We start from the raw sequence: 27,499 nt of genomic DNA on the forward strand, positions 1-27,499 counted from the left end.
CCGATTTTCCTAGAGCACATGTTAGTCTCTGATTGAGCAGTACACTTATGGATGTTTTGGTAGTGCAAGTCAGTTAGTGACTCAAAAAAATAGAATTTTTCTCTTCATGAATAGTCACACACGGTCTCGTAACGTACCGACCAGTTACTGCTCGTTAAAAAGCCCAATAGTTTTGTGTTGCATTACAGTGCAGTAGCACGGTTTTTGGAAATGCGGAGAAAGTGCTACTCTCGCCGTCGCCGTGTCTAATTTGTCAACGGTATTCACAAATATATAAGAATAAGAAGAATATATAAATATATATTCTTGAATACAACGGTATTCACACAAATTCAACAAGAGCTAACTTGAATTTTGCGTTGAGACCACCGCATCATGATCGAGGAAAAATTTCAGATCGAATAGTGATCACGTAGATTAATTAATTCAGTGACGAGTCGTGTCGTCATATATAAAGGTAAGCAAACTGTGCTAGTATCCATGCTAGTTGAATTCATCGATCTGAAGAGAGCAACGGGAATAATTGTCCGATGGCGTTATTATTAACCATTGAGTTGAATGAACGAGGAAAAATTTTAGTTTTTTTTTAATGTACGTTTAAACTATAATACAAAAAATTACAACCAAATGATGATGACTTATATATCGAGTGACCTCATTCTAACTTTTTCTGATTTTGATTGGACAATGCGCTAAACTGAGCTTTGCTCAAGTTACCCGTGTGAAATGGAATTTCATTTATCATAGAAAACTTTGAATCGATTGTTTTTGTTAGGTAAGCCAGATGGCAGCAGTAATCTCTGTGGGCTGTGTGTGGCACTGCGTACGGGAAACAATTATGATGGAACAAAGAAGATTTTAATTCTAGAAAGGTGCGTTTTTCATTCTGTTCTATTCTATTAGTTGGTCAGGTTAGTTTCTGCGAATATATCGGGGAAAATTGTTCTAGTTCAATTTATTTAATTCCTCTTTGTTATGAATTTTCAGTCAGTGATGTTTGCGGGAATCGTGACAGTAGAGCAAGATAATCAGCAGTTTGAACACTTGGCGATAACATCTCTTTGATTCATTTGGAAGCATGACGTAGATTTGTCAATACAACACGTCATCCGATTCGAAATGCGAACATTTGATAACTTAGGCTATAAAAATGTGTTGTAGCCTACTCTTAATTGAATAGTGGCCTGGAAAAGAAAAAAAATTGAGAATGACCAACAATGGTTAGAAATTTGAAATTGTGTGTTATAGCAGTTATAGAATATATTATAGACTAAAATCAGTGCCACATTGTCACTTGAGTTGCTACAACATTTGCGTTGCTTACCTTCAATTGAAATGTTTTTTTTTTTTTCATGTTTAGTTTTCTTTCACAAAAAATAGACCTCACAGCTTTTTTAAAAGCATCTGAGAGTGATATTCAAACAGCTGTGTATAGTGTATTTATTTATTAAACGGAAATTGAACCCTACAAATTATTGTTCTGGCGCTGCCCTGTTTTGGAATCTTGGGTAGCTTTTTTTCAAAAAATTGTAGTAAAAAATGATTGTTTGATGTGCAATTTGGAAATATTTCTGGTTAAAAATTTCCATTTTTCTTATTTTTTGCTGGAAAAATCAGACGAAGTCTTAGAATGGGTGAAATTGGCCAGATTCACTGGCATTATTGTCCAATTTGTGAGTACTAGAGTAAACGCGGTATATTCCAACACATTACGGACGTGGCAAAAAATAAATAGCTGTAAAGAAATCACCGTATGCGCATCTCGAGTTCTGTTTGCTTTACGTCTCTCTCAAAACACCGCACTACGCGGCACGCGCCATGGTGTCGGCAACAATGAAACGTCACAAACTGTTGCCATAATTATTTAAAAGCTTTCAGAATGCAAACCTACCAATTCCATATATTCCGACGCTGCATAGTGGCAAACCAGAGCTTTTTTGGAATCAGTTCATTTTTGATTTCCTCATTTATTCAAGATTTAAACCAATTTCTTATGTATGATAATGCTGGTATCCAGGATACTTTGTTTGTCTACTTATAGGACTCAAAAATGAACTTGAGGGAGAGTCTAAAAAACTCTCTGCTTTGCCACTATGCAATCAGTAGAATTTGAAGCGCGGACGGAATACGCCTCACCACGTGCCGAATATTGCCACACACAGTGTCGGAATATAGGGATTTGGTAGGTTTGCACTTTGCATTCTAAAGGCTTTTAAATAAATATGGCAACATTTTGTGACGTTTCATCGTTGCTGGCACGTAGTATGGTGTTTTGCGAGTCACATAAAGCAAACAGAACTAGAGTAACGCATACAGTTATTTTTTATAGTTTTTAATTTCTTCATGCGTCCTTAATGTGTCGGAATATACCGCGTTTACCCTAAGAGCTATTAAGTTTTTAATTAAGAAAATTTTAATTTTTGCACACAGCTTGGAACGAGCTATGTGTTTCTAATTCCAAGCTGTGTCGGAAACTCGGAATTAGTTTTTATGTGTCTAAATCCGTTTCTTAACTTAATCATCTATTAATTTATTTACCACTTGAAATCAGCCAATACAAGTATACTTGAAGGATTCCTAATATATTCACAGACTTGTTTAAAAGTCTCAAACCATAATATTATTCTACACAAACAGTTTATCACTATTTGGTTGAGCAAAGTCAACTATCAACTTTGACACATTTTTTGATGTTCTCACTGGGTGATGCGCACTGCCTCTCTTTGGATCTCAACATTTTCCCGCCAGATGGCCCAGACCTAGTGTTTTGGCAATAGTATGGCACGCAATAGTATGACGTCACTATTTCAACCATCAATGAATGCCTGGAACTAAGACAAAGCTTAATATAAAGGAAAAAAGTTGAGAAGTGTCAGAATTACCCACGATGTTGGAATATACCGCATTTATCCTAGATTCTGCCTGATTTCCATTTAGGCCTGCCAGGCTACCAAACTGGCAGTTCTGAATTTCTAATGCAAATGATGCATAGATTATCATAATGCATACAACAACCAATTTGCCAGTTCTTCATACAAGATGTAGTAAAGTTGTTGAAAATATCATTTAGGGTAAACACACCATATTCCGACACTGTGCATAATTCTGACACCCCTTAACTTTTTCCTTTATATTAAGCTTGGTCTTAGTTCCACGCATTGCATTCCAGATTTCCGCAAAACCCTAGGTCTAGCAGGAAAATGTTAAGATCCGCAGAGCAAAAGTCCAAGTCAACTAGTGAGAACATCAAAAATATGTATGAAAATTGATAGTTGACCTTGCTTTACTAAATAGTGATAAACTGTTTGTGTAGAAAGAATATTATGGTTTGATACTTTTAAATAAGTCTGTGAATATATTAGGAATCCTTTAAGTATACTTGTATTTGCTGATTTTAGGTGGGAAATAAATTAATAGTTGATTGATTTAAGAGACGGTTTTAGACACATAAAAACTAATTCTGACATGGTGTCGGAATTATGATATACAGCCGTGACACAGGGTGTCGTATTCTGACACAGGTTGCACAGGGTGTTGGAATTCCAACACAGGGTGTCGGAATTACGAATTACGATTTCGAAGCGCTGTCCAAATTAGTCTCACAATATGCCGCATTTAGTTGCACACAGTTTCCGAATTCAGCGATTTTTTATATTTGATTTTTAAAGGCTTTTAAATAAATATGGCAACAGTTTGTGACATTTCATCATTGCTGGCGCATAGTGTGGTATTTTGAGAGTGACGTAAACCAATCAGAACTCAAGTTGCGCATACGGTGATCTATTTATAGCAATTTATTTCTTGCTACGTCCTTAAGGTGTCGGAATATGGTGTGTTTACCCTGCAATGTAAAATTACTACAAAAATTTAGGAAAATATTTTGAATTCATTTTATACCTTATTAGCTTGTCTAGTTTTATATCGAAATATTTCTCAGGCATATCAAAATTGTTTTCAGATCTTTGTAACCAGGCATGGAATACGTATATCTAATTGTCAAGCCGCGACTGAATTTTTGAACCATGGTTTTATGGGTTTGCAAGCCATGAATTCCATATCTTGGCCATGAAAAGCCATTTATGAGCTGCAAACTTTTTTATAAAGTTGCATGCACATGTTAACCCAAATATATAATTTTACCTTAAAAATAGTCCAATTGTACAGCAACACTAACATTTGTCTTCACTTAAGTGGCAACTGAATACGTGATAATGCACTCTGACCGCTCTAACATGACTGCAACTACTCAACCTTCAAGGAAATGTTTTGGGTTGACTTGTTATTACGTTCTGCATCTGCAGGGTATTTTGGCAGGAGCGATGAAGTAATGCAGATTGTGGAATTTGAACATTTCATGAAACAGCATGTTCACGACAGCCTGCAATTTTTTCAATCGAACAAAAATACATGGCATTAGAGTCATGAGATTTCATACCTACTGATATTATATGATATTAGAACTGCAATATTTCAGAAAAAGTAGGACTTTTCCAACTTGTTTGTAACCTAGTTGAGAAAAGTCCTACTTTTTTCTAAAAGATTGCAGCTCTAATGTCATTTACTTTTAGTGGGTATGAAATCTTGCAGCTCTAATGTAATGTATTTCTTTTTAATTGAGGAAATCATGGTCCACAAATGGGTCATTTACAAAATTTTCAACATTTGCAGTTCTACTGAGTTCAGTACCATGCTCCTGCCAAAATATTCTGCATAATTAGTGGACTGAAAAGTGTCAAAATATTTTGTCAGTGATCACATAGTTGCAGTATGTTGCAGTATCATTACATGTACAGCTGCCTCTAAAATACCTAATGACAAATGTTCTTGTTGCTGTTACTAAGGTAAAATTATAGATTTAGGGTACCATGTGCACTGGAATTTGCAAATGAGTTTGTGGCTCATAAATGGCTTTCTATGGCGGGAATAGTGACAAAGGGGGAACATAATTTGTTGCCCTTCCTCAAGTTCATTTATGAGTCCTATAAGTGGACTAGTAAGTATCTTGGATACCAGCATTATTACGCATAAGAAACTGGTTAAAATATTGAGTAGATAAGGACTAAGGTAATTGAAAATGAGCTGACTGAAAAATCTCTGGTTTGCCACTATGATGGTGGGGATATGGTATTCATGGGCATTAAATCACGGCTCAAGTTGCAGTTACGAGAGTAGAGGTTTTCATCACCAGGTTGTACTTTGTAACTTGTGCTGTTTTCAATTCAGAGGGGAAGTATCTACTTTCTACCCTTCTACTTGGCTTTTGGAGTCATATTTTCATTAGTTTTGCGGTAATACATTTTTTATACATGAATTATCTTAACCAGTCATAAAGCCATTTTTGATTATACGAGTAAAATTCCAAATTTGAATCTAATTTGCTTAGCCTCAAATGGGGCTTGTGTGTACCAGTGGTTACAGTTCAGAATATCAGGGTTGGAGCAGAGAGGTGTGGGTTTGAACCTAGCTCTGTGCACCAGTTTCTGGTCAGAATCGGCAAGAAGGCCGGGCGGTTAAGCACAGCAGAATTGGAGCAGTGAGTTGTGTGTTCGAGACTGCAACTAGCTGTGAATGTTCTGCGATGTTTAGAATTGATGACAGTCCTACTGTCTAATAAATGCTGAAACTGCTATTATGGGTAGGGTGGCCCTGTGTAGTCACAGTTCAGAGTACCAGGATTGGCACAGAGAGGCGAGGGTTTGATCCCAGCTCTGTGCGCCAGTTTCTGGTCAGAATCGGCAAGGAGGCTGGTGGTTAAGCACAGCATGATTGTAGCAGTAAGTTGGGAGTTTGAGACCGTAAAATGCTGTGAATGTTCTGCGATGTTAAGAATCGGCGACAGCCTGACAGGCCTACGGCCTACTAAATGCTGAAAGTGCTATTTTATTTATTATTATATATTAAATCAAAGAAGCTTATCCAAACATCAAAAATTGAGACATCTTTTGCTAATATAAATGCAGCATAGTGCATAATGCTTACTTTTTTGGCTAAGGTAGAGTGTAATTGGATTGCTTGACTTATTGCAATCTTACATAACCATTCAGTGTATAAGGTATATATTGCATTTACATCAAGATAATGGCATCTTTTAAAGCCATCTTGACAACATATTTCCATGTCTGATTACAAATTATTGATTGATCATTCAATACTGCATGGGTTGATATCTCCTGCTCTTATTGTATGTGTTCTGCCACTGGCAGTGATGGCAATGCTGCTTTTGTCCATTTACCGCATGTCTGTGTCTAGCATTTGCCATTGGGAAAATTTATTGAACGCTGAAATGAACAGAAATCGAATTTGACAACCATGACAAAAATCCATCCATCGAGGAATTAAGCCCATTGCTCGATTCACTTTCAGTCGCATGTATCATGGACATTGACTCAGGCCTAGTCATTGGCTTACATACATCATCTTGATCCTCTGGAATCGATACTGTAAAGTCCTCTGCATCACTTTTCCTTTGTCTATGCTATCTACCATAACAAGCCCGAAACTCCAGTCAAGGGAACTTTTCTAAGCAATGGTTAGAGACTGATGTTCTGAAATAGCTTCTCTTTCCAGGTCTTCAAAATGTATATATTGTTAAATATAGAAAAGTTTATGCAACTGTTGTCCCCCTCAATCATACATAGGAAAATTTGGCTGACAAATTCAGTGTTCTGGACATATGTTGTGCCATACTTTACCGTCTAGAAAGCAAGGACAAATAATCACTGTAAAAGACCAAGGTATGATAATGGCTGATTGTGGTTGCCTAGACACTTCTTCATAGATGCCACAACAGTTGTTATTTTCATTTAACTCCTATCACGTGCACAAAGATTACTTTGTTTTTATGTACCATGTATGTGCAGATGATAGCAGGCCTCTTGCCTAATTCCTGTTCTATCAAATGAACAAAATCTCATACTAATTTATATAATCAATAGAACGTTAATTACAATTCATGTTTCTTTTAACATTTCTAGACCCACTGAATTTCATACGCAAGTGGCTACCCATTTTTCTTCACTCTACAATTCTGTCCTTAAATACCATTCCTCACACTGAATCTTATGAACATTAGACTCGCACCTTAGCAAGCAATTACTATGAAATCTGAGCTTGTAAAAGTGAAGTATTTATAACTTCTTGTGACTTGGCTACAGAGAAGAAATGCTACTCTATGAAAGTTAGTATCCCTAGAAATAAAATAGCTTCAATAGTGAATTTTTGTTTCTGCAATCTTTATTTTTATTTTTCTCTTTCTTAACCCTAATAACCTGCTGTGAGTAAATGCAAAGTTAGTTCCATCGTGTTGATCTGTATTGAGTGCCTGTCATTGCATAAAGCCTACTACCAAGTCTTCTTGTAGCAACGACAAAAGGTCTTCACAAAAAACGCAAATAAATATTTTGTTCCAAAATGTTTGTGTACTGGTTCATTTATTCACCCCTCTAGAAATAAGAATAATAACTATGATTGCATGAATAACACTCGAATGTTTGGGAAACCTTATCTCTAAAGTTATTAAAGTTAAGAAAAGATTAGTTGTGTTCTCAATGAATCTCAAGATAGTTTCAGAGTGATAAATTGGTGAAAATTTGTCTTCAACTATCTTGGCCTTGATCACTATAATTTATTGTGTAATTTCTTTGAAACTGTTCTTAGTCATTTTATTTTATAATGGAATTTTTCTGATTCTATTCTGTTGGATCAAATGTATTTTGATTTTTGCATGAAAAAGAAAGATTTGATACATTTTATATTTTTCTTCTGTTTACAGCTGCTCAACATGAATCAAGATCAGTTCCTCCTCAAATGGAATAACCACCAAAATAACCTGGTTGAGGTGTTCTGCTTTCTCCGCACTCAGGTCAGTTCATGTCTTTTGGGTATTGAGGAAATGTAATGGCAAACTGTGTTTTTATTAAAATCAGTGTCTAAGATCATTCAAATGTAACTGAATGTTATGCAAAGAAATGATTGGAATAAATTCTATTGGTATTAAAATTTTTATTGAAAATTGTCCTCCATGATCTTGACTACCAAAAGCATAAATTGAAGATGTCCTCTGTAGTTAGTTAACATATGATACTTAATGTAGCTAGCTATCCTTTGTCAAACTCTGAAATTACACGTGGAACCACTTGTGCCTTGATATACTAATGGCTTTTAGCTTACAATACCCAGAGGTTGTATACAAGTACAAATTCATTCCTCATCTTATAGATTGTAAGTTATAAGGTAATGCCTAATAATTCTTAATTTTAATGAATTTGTTACATTAGTCTCTCACATTATTTTAGTTATGTTTGTTGGAGACTATGTTGTTTATATTTTATCTAATTACAATCATTTAGAATAAAAATCAAGTTGCTGAAAGAAAACTTATAAATATAGTTTTGAATGTTTCATTCCATCACATTATTTCATCTTCAATTTCTATGAGCAGGATGCTTTTGTGGATGTTACCCTGGCATGCGATGGCAAATCATTCCCTGCCCACAAGGTTGTTCTCTCTGCCTGCTCCCCTTATTTTCAAGTGAGTTCTGTGGCTGCTCTCTACATTCTGGGTCTTAGTTACATTTTCTCCTCATTATTTATCTTATCATAATTACATTATCATCAAAGTAAACTGTGAGCAAAAGTTGTTCATGAACTTGAAATATATAAGAGTGGCAGCTAACACAACATTGCTCCAGAGGTTGTTTCTGATGAGCCACATGGAGGCACTAGGTGACTGCAGCTTAGCTGGGTTACACAATGTAGAAAGTTTACCTGTCGTGGCAGGCTGAACATATGAACCAACAGATTCGTGGCTTGGGTTACTCCACAGGTTGACCTAACATTTCCTGTGAGAGATGCTATTATGAGCAGCACTGCTCACAGCATAGTATAGTATGGTATCTTCGACATTGAAGAATAGGCCTGGATAGGCCTGTCGCCAATTTTTGTACTTTTCTTGGCTAGACTGGCCTTTTGATCAAATCATGGATTTATATATAACTCTATTTAATAACCTCTGGATGAATTGCCACTAAACCTGTACTTCTAAACAGGAACTGATAAGGACCAAGGAACAGGTAAAGTTATTTGATATTATTTAGGATGGATTTTCATGTAAACAACATGGACATCCCTCTTTTTAGGGCCTAGCAAGTTTATAATTATGGTGCATTTAAGATTTTTGTCTAAATACAAGTCAGTGCTCAAGAACTTTTTGCTTTTACACATCCCTCTATAATGATTTTTGTTGAAAAAAAAACAAATAATATACCTAGTAAAGTTAACAATAAAATTAATATTAGCCAAATATATAAAGGTAATTTAATTTATTTTCCATGAGTATGCTAAAAATAAGTTATCTATTACATCAAATTAGTCTGAGATCTAAAGAAGATATTAATATCATATTATTGAATAATATGATATTTTAATTATTATTATTTTACTGAATGTTAGCTATGATGTGAATGTTTCTGCCATAAATTCACTGGTAGCAACCATCTAAATATATTTAAATTATATCTCCTGGGAAGAGGCTGCTAAAAGTTTTATATAGAATTATACCTACCCTTGTTGCTGGGATAATATGATATTGTAAGCATTATTATTATGACAAATATTAAAAGTAATAATTTTATTGTTTCTGGCATAAATTTAATGATGACAACTGTGTAAATGTGTACAAAATACCATTATTATTATTATTCCACGAAGAGATTGTCATGGTGTCTCAAGTCTCATTCAGATCGAACTTCGAGGGCATGTTACAAGTGGCCAAAAAAAACATGAGAGGATAAAAACAGATGACGTCTATGCTAAAACAAAACCATATTCTGAGGTCTCAAAATTTTCATGTATAATGATGATAACCTTGTTCCTGCAGACCCTCTTCCAGAGCAACCCCTGCAAGCATCCTATTGTGTTCCTCAAGGATGTCAAGAGCCATGACATGGAGGCACTCATTGAGTTCATTTACAAGGGCGAGGTGAGATTATTTACTGATATCTCAGCAATAAATTTAGAATTTATTGCTAAAAAATTTCTATCTATAGTAAAAAATTGCAAAAATTGCATTTAAAGCGTATTTATTTATTTTATTTTTTAATGTAGAATATGGTCTGATTTTATGTGTCTAGGTCTGTTGCATTTAATAAATTATGAGGTTATTCCAGGTTTTAATTTAAGAGTTGTGACTCTTGTATAATATTGTTGTCTGAGTCTGTTAAGACCAGTCGAGCTGATAATAGATAGGTACATAAATGCATTATCATGTTGGGAAAATTTTTTTTGTCAATTTTAGACAAAGGAATGAATTTTCATTCTTTTTATATTATACTTTTCTACATCGATCATATTAAAAATAAAACTCTTTGGGATGAATTGGTGTCAATTTTTCTTAGTATAATATTACCCCCATTTAATCATACATGTCTTAGCTGGAACCTACATGTAATATTGTTTAATGCTCAACCAACGTCTCTCCAGGTGAGCGTGTCGCAAGCAGAGCTTGCCTCTCTCATCAGTACAGCTGAGAACCTTAAAATCAAGGGACTCGCGGAGCCTGAGAAGCCTTCTGAAAAACATTCCAATTGTACTAATAAAAGATTGGCATCTCCACCAAGATTAAGTGCCCAGCAGCAATTAAGCCAGCCCACAAACAATGGCCCTACACTACACGGGTCTCCAATGTACATCCAGTCCACACCAAGTGTGAAGCGGAAAAGAATAGAAGCCCCGCACTACGCTACCTACAGCCCTGCCTACCTGGGCACCAATTCTAATGGAAGTGTCATGTTAAGAGACAAAGACCTTGATGGGAAAACAGGCACTGTTGTGGCGTGCAGTGGACCTGTTAACAACAGCGTTGTTGTTGACCTCAACCCCGGCAACGCAGCTACCCATCGGTTAGTGGAAAGTGTCGTTAACACCGCAGGTGGTGGGGGTAATGGCGTTAACGGATCAGGCCCCTCGCAAGTGGTGCTTGTTCCCGTCAACCCCGGCGACGAACACCTCGACCACCTCAACTACAGCAACAACAGCCATCATGGCGCCGCCTTGTCGACTTCAGACGCCGTTTTATACTCCGTGGCTGGCACGGCCATCTATGTTGGCCGCGTTGGAGGAGGACCAGGGGATGAGGCCACCGTGTCCGCCAGGGAGGTAATCTACACCAGCGCCGCTGACCATTACGCCAGCAGTGATGATGGATCAGCCGTCACTGCGCAGCCCTGCACTGTTGATGATAAACACGAGGTCAAGATGGTGAGAACTTTAGGCCTGCTTTGCTGGTACTAAAGTCTTCTCTATCTCTCCTTTCATTAAGCTCTTGTTAAGTGTTGAATGGTGCATTTCCTCCGCTGGTTCTTATAGTAAGCCTAGCTTTAACTAAATCTTTTTGATTTGTTTGGTCTACAAAACATACTCAATGAATCTATGTATTTCTGCAGCAAAAAATATTTTTTTTGTGTTTGAGGGCAAGGCTTGGATGGGAGATTTAAGAAATCCTTACTAACATTTTCCAGACTTTCATGCATACTTTAAGTTTGTTTCATTTATTTAACTTTCCTCGATGATCAATTATTTGCTGGTGCATGAAAAACGTATTTGCTCCAAATTCAGTTGCAATTCAGTGTCTGACAAAATTCAATGATTAATATATTTGTGCAGAGTATTAAGCTGGAGCCGAGCGGAAACCTGACGGGCGACCCATGGGAACCGAACAGCAACAGTAGCAGCCACAGCTACGACGACGCCCCCCCTGCCTCCACCTCCACCCCCACACCGCCGTCATCCTCATGCATCACTTCCCCTCACCATCCCTCGTCCGTGGTTCATCACTCCCCCCTGCACATCCAACACAACCACATGCTTCCTCACAGTCCTTCCTCTCCTTCCCCCATCTCACATCACCTCAGCGGGGGTGACGGGGGGGACGTGGGGTCTCCTCCTCCACCCACGGGGGTGGGGAGCTCAGGGGGCGACGTCTCTTTGGGCATCCCTGGCCTGGCGCTGCACGCGGAGGAGCTCAGCGACCACGCCCTTCATGACGCGCCCACCGCCAGGGTGAGTGGTCCTTATCAGGAGCAGTAATTACCTATGGGAACATTACCTACCTCTACCTCTGGGTGAGTACCTACTTCTTGAGGTGATAACTTTATTGAGTCGTACGTCTTGAGGTGAGTACATTCTCTTGGGGTGTGTACCTTCTTCTCAACTCTTTATCATTGCAGTTTTTTATCAAAGTACTCAATGTTTAAGTGTTATATTTCTTCGCGTACTAGAATGTACATGACATTTAGCCGTACATTCTGCCAGGACATTTTTCTCAAAACTTTTTGTTGGCCTTTTAGGATGCCATGTAAGATAAAAGTTCATCAATTGCCGTTTAACGTTTTAACTTTTTATTTTTTTGCTGACATATGCATTGCTATTTATAATGTACTATTCACGTTATTACATACCCGTATTGACTTTGATTTTGGGTCGAGATCGCGCGGCCATTGATCTAAGCGCTTAATGCAGTCGCCTGCTTCGGCTGTTGATTCTTGAACCAGTCGTTGGATGCGTCCATCCACAGCATACTACCTAGATAGCCTTCTGTCCGGGCACTATGTCAGTTCCTTCAGAAATATAGAAGTCTCTTGTATAAAAGGTTCGCGACGATTCTTCACGCCTATTGAAAGAGAAGTTCAAGGCGTTTCTTGGTATCTATTGTGTGCTAAGCTCAAGGCGATCTTGACTGTAGTATATAAGAGGCTGGAAAGTGTCTCAGCAATGAGGAATATTTCTGTGTGGGTGCATCCCGGCCGTACACATAAGACTACTCCTAATCACACGTTGCTGTCATTATAATTACGTACCTTTGCTGTCCAAATGTGCTAGTGGTTAAGGCAGTCTCTCCTTCTCAATGGAGTGCTTCATGTTATCAGTGGAGTCTCTCTTGTTAACGCTTTCATACTCGTTCACTACCTAGCCGAATAAACACTCTGCCTGCTCTCACTGCGAATCTTTGCTCTCTAACTTGAGTTGAAGTTAATAGATTTAATTTTGTGCCGATGTGAATTAAATACAGGTAAAATGTTGAAGTCTAAAGTTGAATGAATTTAAATTTTTCTTGGAATATTTTTCAAGCCGATTAGGCAAGAATCAAAGAATGAAATATCGCTGATGACCGTAATTTACAGTGAAAAAGATCCTTGAGTAAAGTCAGTTTTACGGAGAGCGGGGAAGCATAGTGTTGAACCGGCTAGGTTGTGGAGGCAGTGACCGACTGACGGGAGTTGTCTTGTGTTACAGGCTGGTGTTGCCGGGGTGTGTGACGAGGCGCGTTGTATCGACATGACTAACTTTGCTGCTGCAGCCGCAGCTGCTGCTGCTGCTGCTGCCGCTTCCGCTAACAGCAACAGCTCGTCTGCTGGCTCCAGTGCTGCTATTGTTACGGCAGGCGGCGGCGGCACTAGTAGCACGGTCTGTAGCGTATCAAACAACATCAACAATGGCACGACATCAGAAGGAACTATACTCGAAGTGCAAGGCTGTTTCATCAAGAGCGAGGTGGGCGTTAGCGGAGGCTCAATGCGAAGGCTCCTGGAGTGTGAACATTGCCACAAGTTCTTCACTTCTCGCTTCAACCTGCAGCGACATCAACTCATCCACACTGGAGCCAAGCCCTATGAGTGTCCTCTGTGCCAGCAGCGCTTCAACCAGTCGGGCCATGTAAAGACGCACCTCAGGACGCGACATCCTAACCACGACCAGATATTACAAGACGCCATCCAGCAGTCTGACCAGCACAGCAACAGTGAGCAGCAACAGGCACAGCTACAGCACAGTAACAGTGACCACGAGGAACAGAAGGATGACAGCAGTGGCAGCAGTCTTGGTGTGCCGGTACAACACACGGAATTGGTGCTGCAGCGAAGTGATTCACAGACACACATCATCAGTACCCACTGTATACAGCGATCAGAACATCTCTAAGCTCTTCTCTATCTGTGTCTCTTTAATGGTGCTCTGCTATGTGTGTAGTGAAGCTTTATATGTGCGTACGTTTAAGGCATTACTGTTCTATTAGTAACGGGCTTGTGATGCTCTCATTGTTTCATAAAGATTTACCGTGCGCTAGCTGCTCTCAGAGAACAGCTTTTCATGGCAACCTCTTGGCATTCACACAACGGTTTATTGCAAAACTCAGTATCTTCGATTTAATGTTACCTCATTTTTGGACTAATGACTGCATTCTGGCTGTGTTTTTATATTTATTTCACATCAGCTGCCATTAATGAAACTTGCATTTGCCTTCGTATCTAATTCCATGGGTGGGTTATTCTGCAATTCTGTAACACGCAGCCAATGAATCATGAACGCTGCGTTTTTATTCTTCGTTATACATATGCATTTTTGTCCGTTCAGGCTCATTTCGTGTACAAGAACTCGCTGCTTTGTAGGGTCCCATTCGGTCGTGTGGCAGCTGAGCTTAAGAGCTTCATTGTTTAGTGAGAAGAGTAAGTGTGTTTTGTACGTATGGAATGCGTGGTGTTCGTGAGCAAGGTGTGTGATGTACGTCAGGCAAATGTCAACTAAGGGTGTGGTGTTTATGCTGTTGATGAGTGTGTGGTGTAAGTGAGGTTAATGATTTTGTGGTGTTTATGAGTCACGTGTGTGGTGTACCTGAGGCTAGCATGTGTATAGTGAGTTTGCGTGTGGAAAAGATGCGCGTGTTAGTGTTTGGTGTTTGTTCAGTAAGTGAGATGAGTGGGTTTATAGTGTCCGAGGTGAGCAAGTGAGTATGAAATAAGAATGGTGAGCTAGTTTGTGGTAAATGTTAGATGGGTAAGTGTAGGGAGCAAAATTATTTACGTGGTTCTCTTGTTATGTCAGCAAGAACATGGAAGGGACTAGACACAAATGCCGAATATTGGCCGTAAGTTGTGATAGTGAATTATTCCGAAGGAACAAACAGTGGCGCAATTAACACTTCGGTATGTGAACCAAAGAAGAAAGAACCACATGGCAATGCGTAAAGGAAAACAACAGCAGCAACAGGAACATCGCGGTGCGCTCCGTCCCTACCCCTGCCGTGCCCCTGCCTTGCTGCTGCTGCTCCCTTACCTCGTCTGTTGCTGCAGCTGCTGTGTCTTGTGTACAGCCTTGTTCTTGTGCTACAGCTGGATATTCCTGAAAAAATAGCCAAATCAGGTTTGCTATTATCGTTACCTATAAGGCTATAATACAGGGGTTTCATTTCAGGTTACTCCTCAAATGTGTCAACTACATAAAAAATTCGCTACGTCGTCAACTTCAGTGTCACTCTTGATTCGAGCATTTTCCAATCCTAAAACATATGTCGCTAAAATTAAATCCTCCATTATGAACGTGGCTCTGCAATTTGAATACAAACTCGTAGGGGCTGAGTCCATCTTCCCGCAAGTCGCTATTTTTCTCTTGCCCTGCAAACACCTCTCCCTCTTCCTCTCTGCTAAGCTCATTTTTTCCAATACTCTATTGAAGATTGCTCCCTTTGTGACGTTATTAAAATTGCTCCTTTATTCCAATTCTCCAATTGAATTTGAATTTATTTTATGTATTATTACTGGTAGTTTGATCTGAAATTGTTGTTGCTCTCACCAGCCGTCAACAAAAAACGTCAAAAAATCTGAGCAATAACGTTATGCTTTAGCCACACTGACTTCGCACTATTTATTTGCTTCATGATGGAATTTCCTAGATGGTGCTGGAACAAGGCTGGCTGTGTTTGACATGGACATCCGACTGTGGTCGGTTGTAAGAATTCATTCGAATTTTTGGAGTTGCATAGATTTCATGTTTGTCATAATTTGTGGCATCTAATGCTCACTGAAAGACTTTAGTGTAACAATTTTACTTAAGATTATTCGTGGTTACCATTACTGCTATGTCTAAGCATGTGTGTGAATAGAGGGTAGCCTGTGTGCTGGTCTAAGTTAAGCTTGTGTAGCACTGCTAGTGTCGTCTTGGGTGCTGATGTATAATGTCGGCTACTACACTCTTTGCTTAAGTGGTGGTTAGATGACATATGAAGTACATTGTTCCTTGCCACTTGATGTCACGTGGAGCTTAGCAACCAACGCTCTTCATAGTGTCTCTTATAATGTATTTTCCGTTTACTGTAACGAGGATGTCCATGTGCTGGAATACCGAGTCTGACCATATCAGGAGCTGCAGACTTTTACTGTTGCTTTTTGCTTAAGAAGTAATAGAGAAGCACCCTGAGTAATTCAGGGACGCGTTATTTCTTTATAGGGGTAACGTGGTGGGGTAAAATTGTTAGTTCCGGTTTATGGAAACTTCATGAAGCCATGCTGCCCTGACATTGCACTGCTTAGAATAAAATGAGGTGTTGTTTAATGCATATCTCGTGGGTAGAGGTCCCTTTTCGCTGAACATTTTGGTGCTGATCACGATGACAATAACTTCGTCGAATATTAATTATCTATTAAAATCAGTGCTCTCGGTTATCAATCCTAACTGCAAACAATTTACGGCAAATTTTATCTAGGAAAAAGTTTGCACTTGAAGTCGTCTGCGAATCAGAGCATAAAATCTTTTGAAGTAGCCACTATTTTTTTCAAGGAATTTGTTCAAAATAATCAAGTCTCACAATAATCTTTATCTAATTTGGCGGGGAAGATTTGCAGGTGTCAACTTCTGATGGGTCATGAAGCATCATTCACGGTAGCTCATTTCTGTCGTGGTGCTTATAGTCGAAAAAAAGTTTTAAAGCATGTGTAGTGTTTTTAAATTTCAGACGGAATTTTTTTCGACTACTAGAGCCATGATTTTATGGAACTATTTGAATTTCGACCTAGATTCGATTATTAAATGTTGCAAAACCTCACTGGGAATTTGGTAAGCATTGTGAAGGTGATTCGTGTTAAGCGCTCATGCCTGTCGTCGGTGGCTCGTGGTGTTGCTCTCAGAGCTGTCTAGGCTTAAGTGTAGCTCGTAGCATTTAACATGCCAGTGTCGTTGCCCTAAGTGATTGCAACGACCGCGGCATCAACGTCCATTTGTTTTACGTATTTCATCTCTCACTCGTCTTCTGTATATTGCACAAACTTCTCCATGGTCTGCTTGCCCGTTGTTGCGCTACTGTCATTGAATTTATTTGTTGCTATCCTCCCTCCTTCCAGTTCTCTCAATGTTATAATTATGATTATTGTGGTCTGCACCAGACTTGTGGTGCACAGCATCGCTCCGACGTTCAGTTGAACGTCATTGAAAGTTTGTAATCGAGGTGAAATTGGTTGATCAGTCGAAAAACGGTCAACGAAGACCTGATAACAACAATTCAGTGTGGGTCAAATCGATATCAGTAGAGGGTTTTCGATAAACTTACGTGAGAATTGGCAAATTTTTATGGATTTCGTTTGAGTGAGTGACCGATAGGCTGGCACCAGCCCGTAACCCAAACAAATCTTGTCTCCAAATAAAGCTTTTCTTAGTAATGTAGACGACGTGATTGACAGCATTGCGATGTAAGTGTCTCCTTGTTGTTTTCTCGATGTCGTTACGTAAGATCCGACCGACCCTCAAGTCGCGTCCTCACAACTATTCGATTAACGAGACGAATAATATAACTTTGGATTTCTGGCACACAGACTTCCATTCAGACATAGTGAGTCTAAACTCTTGACATCTTATCTGATGAACTTCCTCCTGCGATCACAGGCCGTACTATTGAAATTCGTTGCAGCTCACTTAGCTGCCTATTCTTTTTCTGTGATAAGAGTCTATCTTGAAAAGCGTCAGTTATTGGTTGGCAGAAGGAGTTACGAATTTTTAACTATTTCTGATAGTACAGTCACTGACCTCAGTGACCTGTCACGGCGATGCTCACTATGACTTGAGGTTTGTGCGGACGCGTTTTGAGTGACGGTCTTCCAGTGCGAGGGTTGCGACCCTATAGGAAGTTGCCGTTCATGACTTCGGAACTTTGCTGCAGTCTCCTGATCATCGAGTTGGTGTTTTGTTTGTACGCTTAGTTATAGTTGGCGTATTATTAGAGATAATAACTTGAGTTTTAATGCTTACTTAATGAGTTTTTTTTTCGACCTGGATCACATTGTGTTGACTTAGTAAGTTCAAGTGATTTTCTCCACATTGTTTTGCACGGTTACAAGAATGCCCGTTTTTTTTGTTAGGATATCGTTATTTTCGTGGTATTATGCAGAAATTGGTACAAGTCTATATGTGACCTGTAATTGAGTTCATTTATCGCATATTTATTTAAAAATGTATATTTATTATAATTTATTTGCGGCGTTTCTGGTAGACAGAGACTAGCTAGGATACGGTATCTACGTCTTGGTTTAGTTTGTTTTTAATTTTTTAGTGGAAAATACCTGGCTGATCGAATCTTTCCGAACTGCCGTAAGAAGTTTACAGACTTGGTTTGAATCTCTTCAATAACTTTGAACGCATTGATCAAAGTAGCTAATTTCCAGATAACTTTCTTGTTTTGTTTATATCAACTCTCGGCGTTACTCTTGCCAGTTGCCTTTAATTCTGGGTATTTTTTCATCTCGTTACCGTTGAGTATTATAAACTGATATATGAGTTTAAGTTATTTTAATTGTATTGAATCCTGAGTTTTATGATGATTTATTTGAATATGTTTGCGAGAGCCTGCTACTGTTTTTACGCTTAAGCTTGCGTCAGGCGTCCCATATGACCTTGTCTAGGTGTGAAGCTTGTACATGTTGTCGTGCTGTGTAGGTCTACGGAACGGCCGTTCTGGCGACCACTTCTGTTTACCGACGACGAACAAACGCCGTTGTGGCTCCCACACTCGCATTAAACGGTTATGTCTAACTGTTGCCCAAAGATGGCCGTTCTTCCGTTACTTTATAATTGCTGGCGCTTGCGGCGAAAAACAAAAACTTATAAAGTATATTTATTTTAAATAGTTGATTTAATTGCGGCTGCTTTCGACTCAGTGAACTTTTTTGTATCTTGGTGGATCTGGGTAACTACAGGAAACTTGGTAAGCTCTTCGCTACTCCATTTAAATCGCGTTGACCAATGCGAGCGCCGTATCCTTCTGTCTGGTCAAATTCTCAGCATTGCAAGTCCTATTTGTTCTAGTCATTGTTGATAAGTTCCTAGTGTGTTTTGTTTGTCGATTAGCTATTTATTAGCGACCTCTTGGGTTCTGATCAGTACCGATCATCGTGCACTAGGATAGGAGGTTACGTTGATTTATAACTATGCTTATTTAATGTTGTTGATAGAACTTACGAAACATTGAACAATATTTTCTGATCTTAATTCCTAATGCTTGTCGATTTATGTCTAGTGTAACACGATTGATTTTGGACTCTATATCAGAGGCGTAGAAAATAAAGGCCAATAGTTTTAACTTTCAGTTTCCTCGCGACGAACTTTACGTCTTATGTTGCGAACGTTTCATAGATTCTCTCGAATTTATTCATTCACTTAAATTGTAGTTGTTCATAAAATTCATATATTTTGTAAATAGAGAACAACCCAATCCAAGTGAAAATAAGATGGCGTCTATGGATATAAATTTTAATCCTCAAGTGTCGTGCAATATTAGTATGCTTAGTTTGCAAGCACTCTGTTTGATAACTTCAAGATTTATTGTTGGTTACTTTTTTATCTCCCATGTACTTTTTGTTTGCAATTAATTTTAGACTGACAAGTTCTCTGCGTTGAATCTAGGTTAGGCTCTGTCTGCGTGCGTTTTTTCAACTGTGTAGTTTATGATGATGTCGTGTTATTCTTCTCACTCTCACAACTCTTAACTTGTTCGTTAATATTTATGTTTTCTTAGGTTATACTCCCAATAAAATATAAGTTTAAAAATGTACGTGAGCAGAATTAGAACATCTCGTAAATTCAACATGCACGTTCGTGCAGCAGGTTCCCTGCAACTCTTCTCGGTAAAAAAATTCCTGATAAACGGTAGACGCGGTAACTGAATTTAATTTGCTTTCAAAACAGAAATTGCAAGTTTTATGTTTGCAAAACAAAAGTAACATCATTTTTTGCAAACAGAAAAAAAAACATATTTTCGTTCTGTCGAGCTGCCAGACGGTGCAGCGGCATCTGGCACCACGAGAAAATTTTTTATCGGATGTTCTTCGTTAACGAGAATTAACATGCAGCAGCTCTTAATTACCGAGCCTTTCAAGTGCCACGAAGGACTTGCAGGAGCATGATTGTTTACTGTTTTGAATAAGACTTTGTCGATGATCTTGATTTAATTAACAAATTCAGTCCGTCATTTACAGGTAACAAGACCTATTTTTGTACGGAACCATAATGAGCTGATCACTCCTTGGTACGGAAGTATTGCATTCCGTTAATTGCATTTCTGTTTTAAAGGGTCAAGTCTATTCAAGGTTTTATCATATTTTAGCTCGTCGTTTATAGGAAACTTCAAAATGTTACATTGACCATTCTGGTTACATCTCTCGCCAGTCTAACATATTCATTTGCAACTCTTGAAGTTCTCAAATGCTGTTGTCCTGTATTTTTTTTTACTTTTCATAATTTTGAGCGTTATGGTATTCATCAAACACATTAAAAAACGTATAGATTAGTTCTCGGAAAATGTAGTTGTTTAAATTGAATTAGTGACCTGTTCTTCTTTATCAATGCATGTGACAAGAAGCCTTGCATTATTTGCTCCAACCAATGATTTTAGTTGTTACGGTGTGCAAATCTAGTCTTGGAGGTTCCTCGCTTCCGAAGGTTAAATTTAGGATCCTTATTTGTGTGACTAATTTTTTTCTTTGCTGGCCGTTATTGTCTCATCAATGATGATTTTCTTCGGGTTAACATTAATTTCTTCGAAGATTATTGGTCCTGCGAGATAAAATTACAAGAGTATTAAAATTAATGGCATCTTTTTATGAATATACTCGCCTGATTTCCCCCACTTCAACCAATATTGCGCAAAATGCAGGGAAACATTTTGATACGCATTAATACACTTGCGTTTTGTAAGCGGGTAGCGTGATTAGCGCAAGCGATGCGCTAGTGAATCAAGTTACGTGGCGATTATTACCTACAATTCGTCGTTCTCGATCTAAAATGTCTGAAATTCTGTTGTTTATTTTAAGGCTGTGGATGGTTTTGCACGCCTTTACTAAGCTGCGTTTAGGATCTGCAACCGAAGGCTTGAGAATTCCAAAACCATTTATTTTAACGAAGCAAACGTCATTTGAAATCATCGGAGCATAGCGTGTCTTTAAACACTGCTTGTCTCATCACGGTCATGTTGGTACAAACTATTATTAGACTCTATTTATCGGCCTATTTGTGTTTCCCTCTCATCTTGATCTGAATATATTGATATCGTAATGTACATGAGTCTAAGGCATTTTGTTCTTCCTCGATTTCTTTGAGATGTGTATTGACGTCGCAGTGTAAGTCACGTGCGTCGGTAACACTTTAACTGAGCTATATTTCGGCGCGTTCTTGTGGATATTGCTATGGCCAAATACGTGTTGTTTCCTCTATGTGATTGAATGTTTCTGTACAAACCAAGACTTTTATTTTATCCCTTTGAAATTTCATGTATATACCTGCCGTAATATATACCTTAATATCACATTTATTGATAGATTGTCAACATTCCTGTAACTAATTATCGCTCTTGGGCTACTCAATGAAAAGTCATAAACAAACGTGAAAATACTTCAATGCATGCTGAAAATCATGGCTGTGAAGCGAGTACTTTAATATGCACAGCAAGATGTGCCCACGACGTTGGTTGCCTCTGGTTATACTAATTTTGTCAAGTACATGTCGACTGCAATCACAGGTAAATCTTTGTTGTCCAGGTTTTGCGACCCAAATTTTTTTAATGTTGTTATTCATCTTTATTATTATATTTTTTGTTTAGTACGTCATTACATTGCAGGCTACATCTAAAGAAATAGTGTTTTAACATGTTAGTTTCACGAAATAGCTCCTACGGACGCATTTTAACATTATGTAATCACATTTCATATAATTGACCGTTCGAAATAGTCTGTCTACTCTTCGCTTTTATTCGCGTTTAAATTATGGAGATAACATGTACTTGTGTTGCATTTTCATGGTGACAGTTAATAAAACCGCGCAAGATAGTTCCAATTTAAATACGTTTAAAATTATATCATCACGTGTAATACGCCTATGAATTTACAGGCTGCAGCAGCGGCTTTCCTTCGAGTCCTGAGCCAAATCCCGCCATTCCCCACGAAGTCGGAAAGCAACATGCACTCCATATTCTCTTCGAGATCGACATCTCCGTACTCAATATTTTCATCTAAGGCCACATCACCGCTATCAATTTTCCCGAAAATGCCAAGCATGGAGACTTCGTTGTACCCGTCGACGGACTACCGTGGAGACGAGGTCGACAGCGCAGAGGGTGGCGCAGGCGCGTGCAGCAAGACGGAAGGCAACCGCGGCGCGTCGTGCAAGTTGGGCGGAGCGTGCAAGGTTTGCGGCAGTTGGATAGCGCGTGGCAACCACCGCGCGCACATGGCCGCGCATACGCAGCACCGGCCGCTGCACTGCGCCGTCTGCGGCAGAGGTTTCCATCAGACCGAGGACCTCAAGAGACACATTAGGTGTGTATTTTTTTAGCTTTAAATGCGTAATTATTCAATAGTAAATCATAGTAATGATTATAAAATTGGAAAAAAACGTTTTCTTGATTGTGTTAGTTAATTCCAACTCAAGACTGATGACCTCTTAAGACTCATCGGGTTTGTATTAGCTTTAAATACTTATTTATTCTATCCTAGTACATGGAGATAATAATCAAATAGGAAGAAAAAATACTTTTTCATTGATTGTTTTAGTTGATTACCTAAAGTCCGGTGTGAGAAAAGTTTATTAATAATGTGACAATTTAATATTATTGAAGTCAACTACCCCGACCTTTCACCAAATGGTCGGTCCTATTATGCTCCTTTTAATTGTTTTATGATTTTGTAGCAGGATCATAACTAACTCAGAGGTTAAGTCCACATTGTTAACATTTTGCTGCTCGCGCAGGATTCACACTGGCGAGAAGCCGTTCAAGTGCAGTCGGTGTGGCATAGCGTTCCGTCAGCGCGGACATCTTTCCCGCCATCTTTTCAAGCATCATCCTGACAACGGCAACAACCGGCGACACAGCGAGTCTTAAGCTTGTCCATTTCTTATACGCTAACATTTTCGAACATTGCTGGTAGCGAGCAAAGAATATTGGTTTAATTGTTGCAATTTACCGAATAGCTTTTACAATGCATGATCTAACCTTTCGTGGGATTGAATTTGTGCCGTCAACTTTTCCAGTACTGGCTAAGTTGTCCCAGTTTGATAGAGTGAATTCTGAATGGTATTTACTACATTACTAAACTTTTTTGGGAACTTCCTCAGTCTTCCTCAGTAACGTGTTTATAGGAACTAAAGGAAAGTTTGAATGCACGTTTCCAGTTTTCTAGTGATATCTTCGTTTGAAATTGCCCCATTTCTTCTGAGTATCAATTTCAATTGTAAACTTGATCTGCCTCATGCTGGCATTGGTTACGCGTTTATCGCTGATTTTCTCTTGTTTATTCTAATTGAATAGTATTATTCAATTCTGGATTTTTTATAAATGTGCAGTGATCTGTGAACACTCGCTATATATCGTGTTCTCCAACATGTCTAGTCATTATGAAGCCATTGATCATAAGATCGATCTCCTACTTAGTGTTCTTCGAGTTGTCGAAACATGTAAATAGAATGTCACCAGAAAATGCTAGTCGAGTCACTATACTCATAGTTATTATGTAAAAACTTTTAGAATGTTTCTTTAAGGACTATTAGCAATGCATTTCAAGAAACGTCCAGGTTTTCTGAAGCCTCGTAATGTATTAATTAAACTTGTCTCTAATTTCCCGTTTTTGGAGGAAATAATTGAAGTTATTAGGCTGCGTTAGATTTGAACGTAGCTTCAAGTTATATAATGAATAATATTTGTTTTGAACATATGGAAAATTGACATAGATTGACAAAGGCGGTTGTTTTTTCTAACTTGATGAAGACAACGTCATTTGGACAAATTCATCTCGTCGTTTGGATAAGTTATTGCAGTGAATCATGCTTATTAATTACCTATTTTATGGATAATGGTGATTTATGCATCATTGCTTTATCATCTACCGGGAGGGAATTAGGCATACGCTAAATATTGTCTGTTTTGATGTGTCACAAATTACTTTCTACGATTTCATCATTTAATTATTTGCGTAGACAATTATTCTTCTGATCGTGCTTAATTAATTTCGAACGGCGTCAACGTTTGAATTGCGTTTGTTATAGTCATAAAAATGTTTGAAGTGTTGATGCTAACACTTGAGTAGTTGAAGTTTTGCTGTTGATTAATTCTGTTGATTAACTTATGATTACGCTTCCAATGTGATGTGTAGGCGACTAACTTTGCTGCTGTTTAAAGCAGCGCTGCTTGTGTTAAGTTCGAGCATCTTATGTGATATAATTTATTGTTTTGTTGACATTTTCGTGCCACTGTTACTCAAGTAAACTCTTGCAAGAGCGATTTTTATTTTTGCCCATACATGTGCCAGTAAAAACACGTGTTTTTTTGTAAATGTATGCGCTACTATCACGAACGATACTGAAATGAAAGGTCATGAAGAAACCCGTTTATGTGAAGTGTAAACCGCGAAAATCCATCTGTGGACAAGTTATATAGTTATAATTCCTTAAGTTATACTTCATGAGAAAAATGTTCACTCAGCAATTAACTTTCAATATGAGATTAGATATTCGTTTTCAATCTGCCTGAGATGCTGGCTTTCTGAGATCTGTCGCCCATTCTAGGCCTTGAATTTTCGATTGAAGAAATTTGTGGCGATTGTGACATGGCCGCATGTTGTTGAAATTTGCATCCTGCACGAGATAGTTACAATGCTGCTGATGTTGTATATCTTGTCTGAACTACATTACGACTATTTGTTGCGGGCTTAAGCAAGTTAGCACTTCGTTAGTCTGTATTATATTTATAGTTGAAATTGTAATTCGCAAAATTACTTGCCATTTTCGCGGTTTCTGGACATGCGTTGGCTGATCTACATGCATTTAAATGAATAAAGAATAAAAATTACTAACAAAAAAATGCCATTCCATGTTTGTACTTGATTTTATCTGCTTCTAAAGTTCAGTCCCACTGTGGCTGCTGCCGCGCTCTGAGATGAACGCGTCATCTTTACGCGCGCCCACGCACATCGCGGCGTCCAAGCTTCATGCTGAAAGACAAAGACTTAAGATATTTTTTTACTGAAATTTCAGAAAATTAACTGGCTAATTTTGTTTGATAAATGTTTTTTAATGTCATCTAACAATTATGTTTACTAATTCACCAGAGCCAGGAGTCAGTAAGAAGGTGTTATACTAATTATTATTACGATCACAATGAAAATCCTGTTCATGATAAAGAAAACTCTCTACCCATCACCGTAGTTAAATGAGTTTGATTTACGCAGCAAAAAGGTTAAAAGTCGCTTCCAACAACGCGATATTCTGGATGCTGGTGCTTGTTACACAAGACTAATGATATTAAAAATTGGCTCAGCCGTGAACTGCGTCTCATTTAAATTTGCGGGTCATTGCACTCATGAGCCTGCATAGGTAGAAAAAAAAATATTCAAACAATCCGAATAAATGCATGTTATGTTATGGATCAGTTATGTGCCAATCTGGCTTTATTTGATCGAAATTCCCAATAGACCTGAAATGAAAATGAATAGGTTCGAACTTTCATTTGACATACAGACACGGCAATAATTATCTAACTTCTGCAGGATATTGCTTCATATGAACTCTTTTAAGAAAAGCACCTCATAGCCGTGCCATGGCGGTGATTCGGTGCTTATTGAATCTTCATTTGCCTTGTTTTTTTTTTTTTATTGTAAAAGTATGGGTCATTATTGAGGTATTGAAATGAGAAGAACAAATTCAAAAGTCTGTAATTGAGAGAGGGACATATATTACTTAATGACGACTGATCAATCTAATCTGGACCTGCTTTGCAGTTCAATCAATAAAAACCACCACCAGTTCTGACACTTCGTAGACCCTTAGAATTTCAGTTAGAGAAAGCATCATGTCAGGTATGACATGTTATAACATCATGACGTTGAAATTACTGATCTTAGTAGAGTCCTTCTAGTTTTTCAATGCTCACAAACCTTTTTTTTTTTTGAAGAATAAAACAAAGTTCAAGGGCGAAAATTAGAGGATTTAATTCCACTAAGGGACCTCAGACTTATGTCCTACTGAATTCTGCTCGCGCTTGCCAGCACCCGCGTACAAAAGGAGTAAGGCGGGAGATGAATGAACTTGTTCATCACTCATCCAGGGTCATCCTAACTAAGTCAACGAATATCGGTACAAAAAAACATTGAGTAAAGGTAGTGGATGTTTTTAGGTAAACTTTTTCTTGCAGTAGTTTCAAAAATCATCTTAATCATTTCAAATTTCAGGTTATATGTGAATGTTTTCAACTATTTATTGTGATAAATTTGATTACATAACTTTGGTCCAAAAAAGAACCTAAATGGAATCTGATACCGGACAACAATACTAAGGTGGGTGCCACATTATATGATGGTTGAGTTGTCTGATCAAATTGAACATGGCTGGGAAAATTTCCTGTAAATAAATCTTGAATGACGCAAGAAATCCAGTTGTGCATGTGACGTCAAGATCGACAATCAATATATTGTTGGATAAAACAGTGAAAAATATGGCACGCTATCATGCACAAGTCCGAAACAGCGTGGAAATGTGCGAGGAGTGCCATGAGTGGCCAGGAGCTGGCATCGATCAGGAGGTCCATCCAATCATGTGGCGGCTCTCTTAGGCGTTCTTGAACTCGTGACTTCACAGCTCCATTCAAAGATTCACAGAGGGGCTTATGATCCTAACAACGATTTCATGTACACTTATTAAATAAGTATTCAGATGATCAAACGCTCGAAATTTAAGCTATACAGAATTAATAGGATGAGATAATGAGGTCAGTTATTTAGAGAGTCGGTTAGAAGAGAGGCAAACAGTATTGATCCAGGAGAGGTGCTGTGAAGAGGGGGTGTGATGGTCTGCTAAAGTTTGAGCGCTCGCCGCCTAGTCTTCCAGTGACACTAGAGACTGCAGTGCATGCGCGCCCTTTGCAGCATGGAATCCTAACCTTGAGCCAACACGTATTTTCTTCTCCATCGTCTCTACATTTGGATTATAGTGCAAAAAAGAGAAGCTTGTTAAGGTAGGTGTCCATATATGACGGTGTGAGTGATTCACGAGTGCTTCCTTTATGATCGTGTTTAACCGTAGTGATTTCCGTCCACCGCTCCTCATCCTCCATAATGGACCTACGAGTACGAGAGCTGGTACTACTAGGACTGATGAAGTGTGCACAGAAGTTCGGTGATTTCTGCGGCCATTAAATGTAAAAGAA

The 27,499-nt window shown here is 38.5% G+C and overlaps 1 protein-coding gene across 4 annotated transcripts; it reads left to right on the plus strand.

Annotated features, from left to right (window-relative positions):
* Nucleotides 1–43: 43 nt before the first annotated feature.
* On the plus strand, nt 44–24,577 carry LOC108665401 (B-cell CLL/lymphoma 6 member B protein). Of its 4 annotated transcripts, XM_047882039.1 has the most exons (8): nt 6,980–7,177; nt 7,772–7,861; nt 8,441–8,530; nt 9,878–9,979; nt 10,480–11,256; nt 11,662–12,057; nt 22,195–22,622; nt 23,053–24,577. In XM_047882039.1, the coding sequence occupies exons 1-8, from the start codon at nt 7,172–7,174 to the stop codon at nt 23,183–23,185; spliced, it is 2,022 nt and encodes a 673-aa protein (XP_047737995.1). In that variant the 5' UTR covers nt 6,980–7,171; the 3' UTR covers nt 23,186–24,577. The 4 variants fall into 4 exon arrangements, with proteins under 4 accessions (XP_047737994.1, XP_047737995.1, XP_018007640.1 ...); XM_047882038.1 differs by lacking the exons at nt 6,980–7,177; nt 22,195–22,622; nt 23,053–24,577 and adding exons at nt 44–872; nt 13,291–15,257; XM_018152151.2 differs by lacking the exons at nt 22,195–22,622; nt 23,053–24,577 and adding an exon at nt 13,291–15,257.
* The last annotated feature ends 2,922 nt before the right edge of the window (nt 24,578–27,499 follow it).

The sequence above is a fragment of the Hyalella azteca genome, unplaced genomic scaffold (genome assembly GCF_000764305.2).
Source record: "Hyalella azteca isolate HAZT.00-mixed unplaced genomic scaffold, Hazt_2.0.2 contig9536, whole genome shotgun sequence".
Lineage (NCBI taxonomy): Eukaryota > Metazoa > Arthropoda > Malacostraca > Amphipoda > Hyalellidae > Hyalella > Hyalella azteca.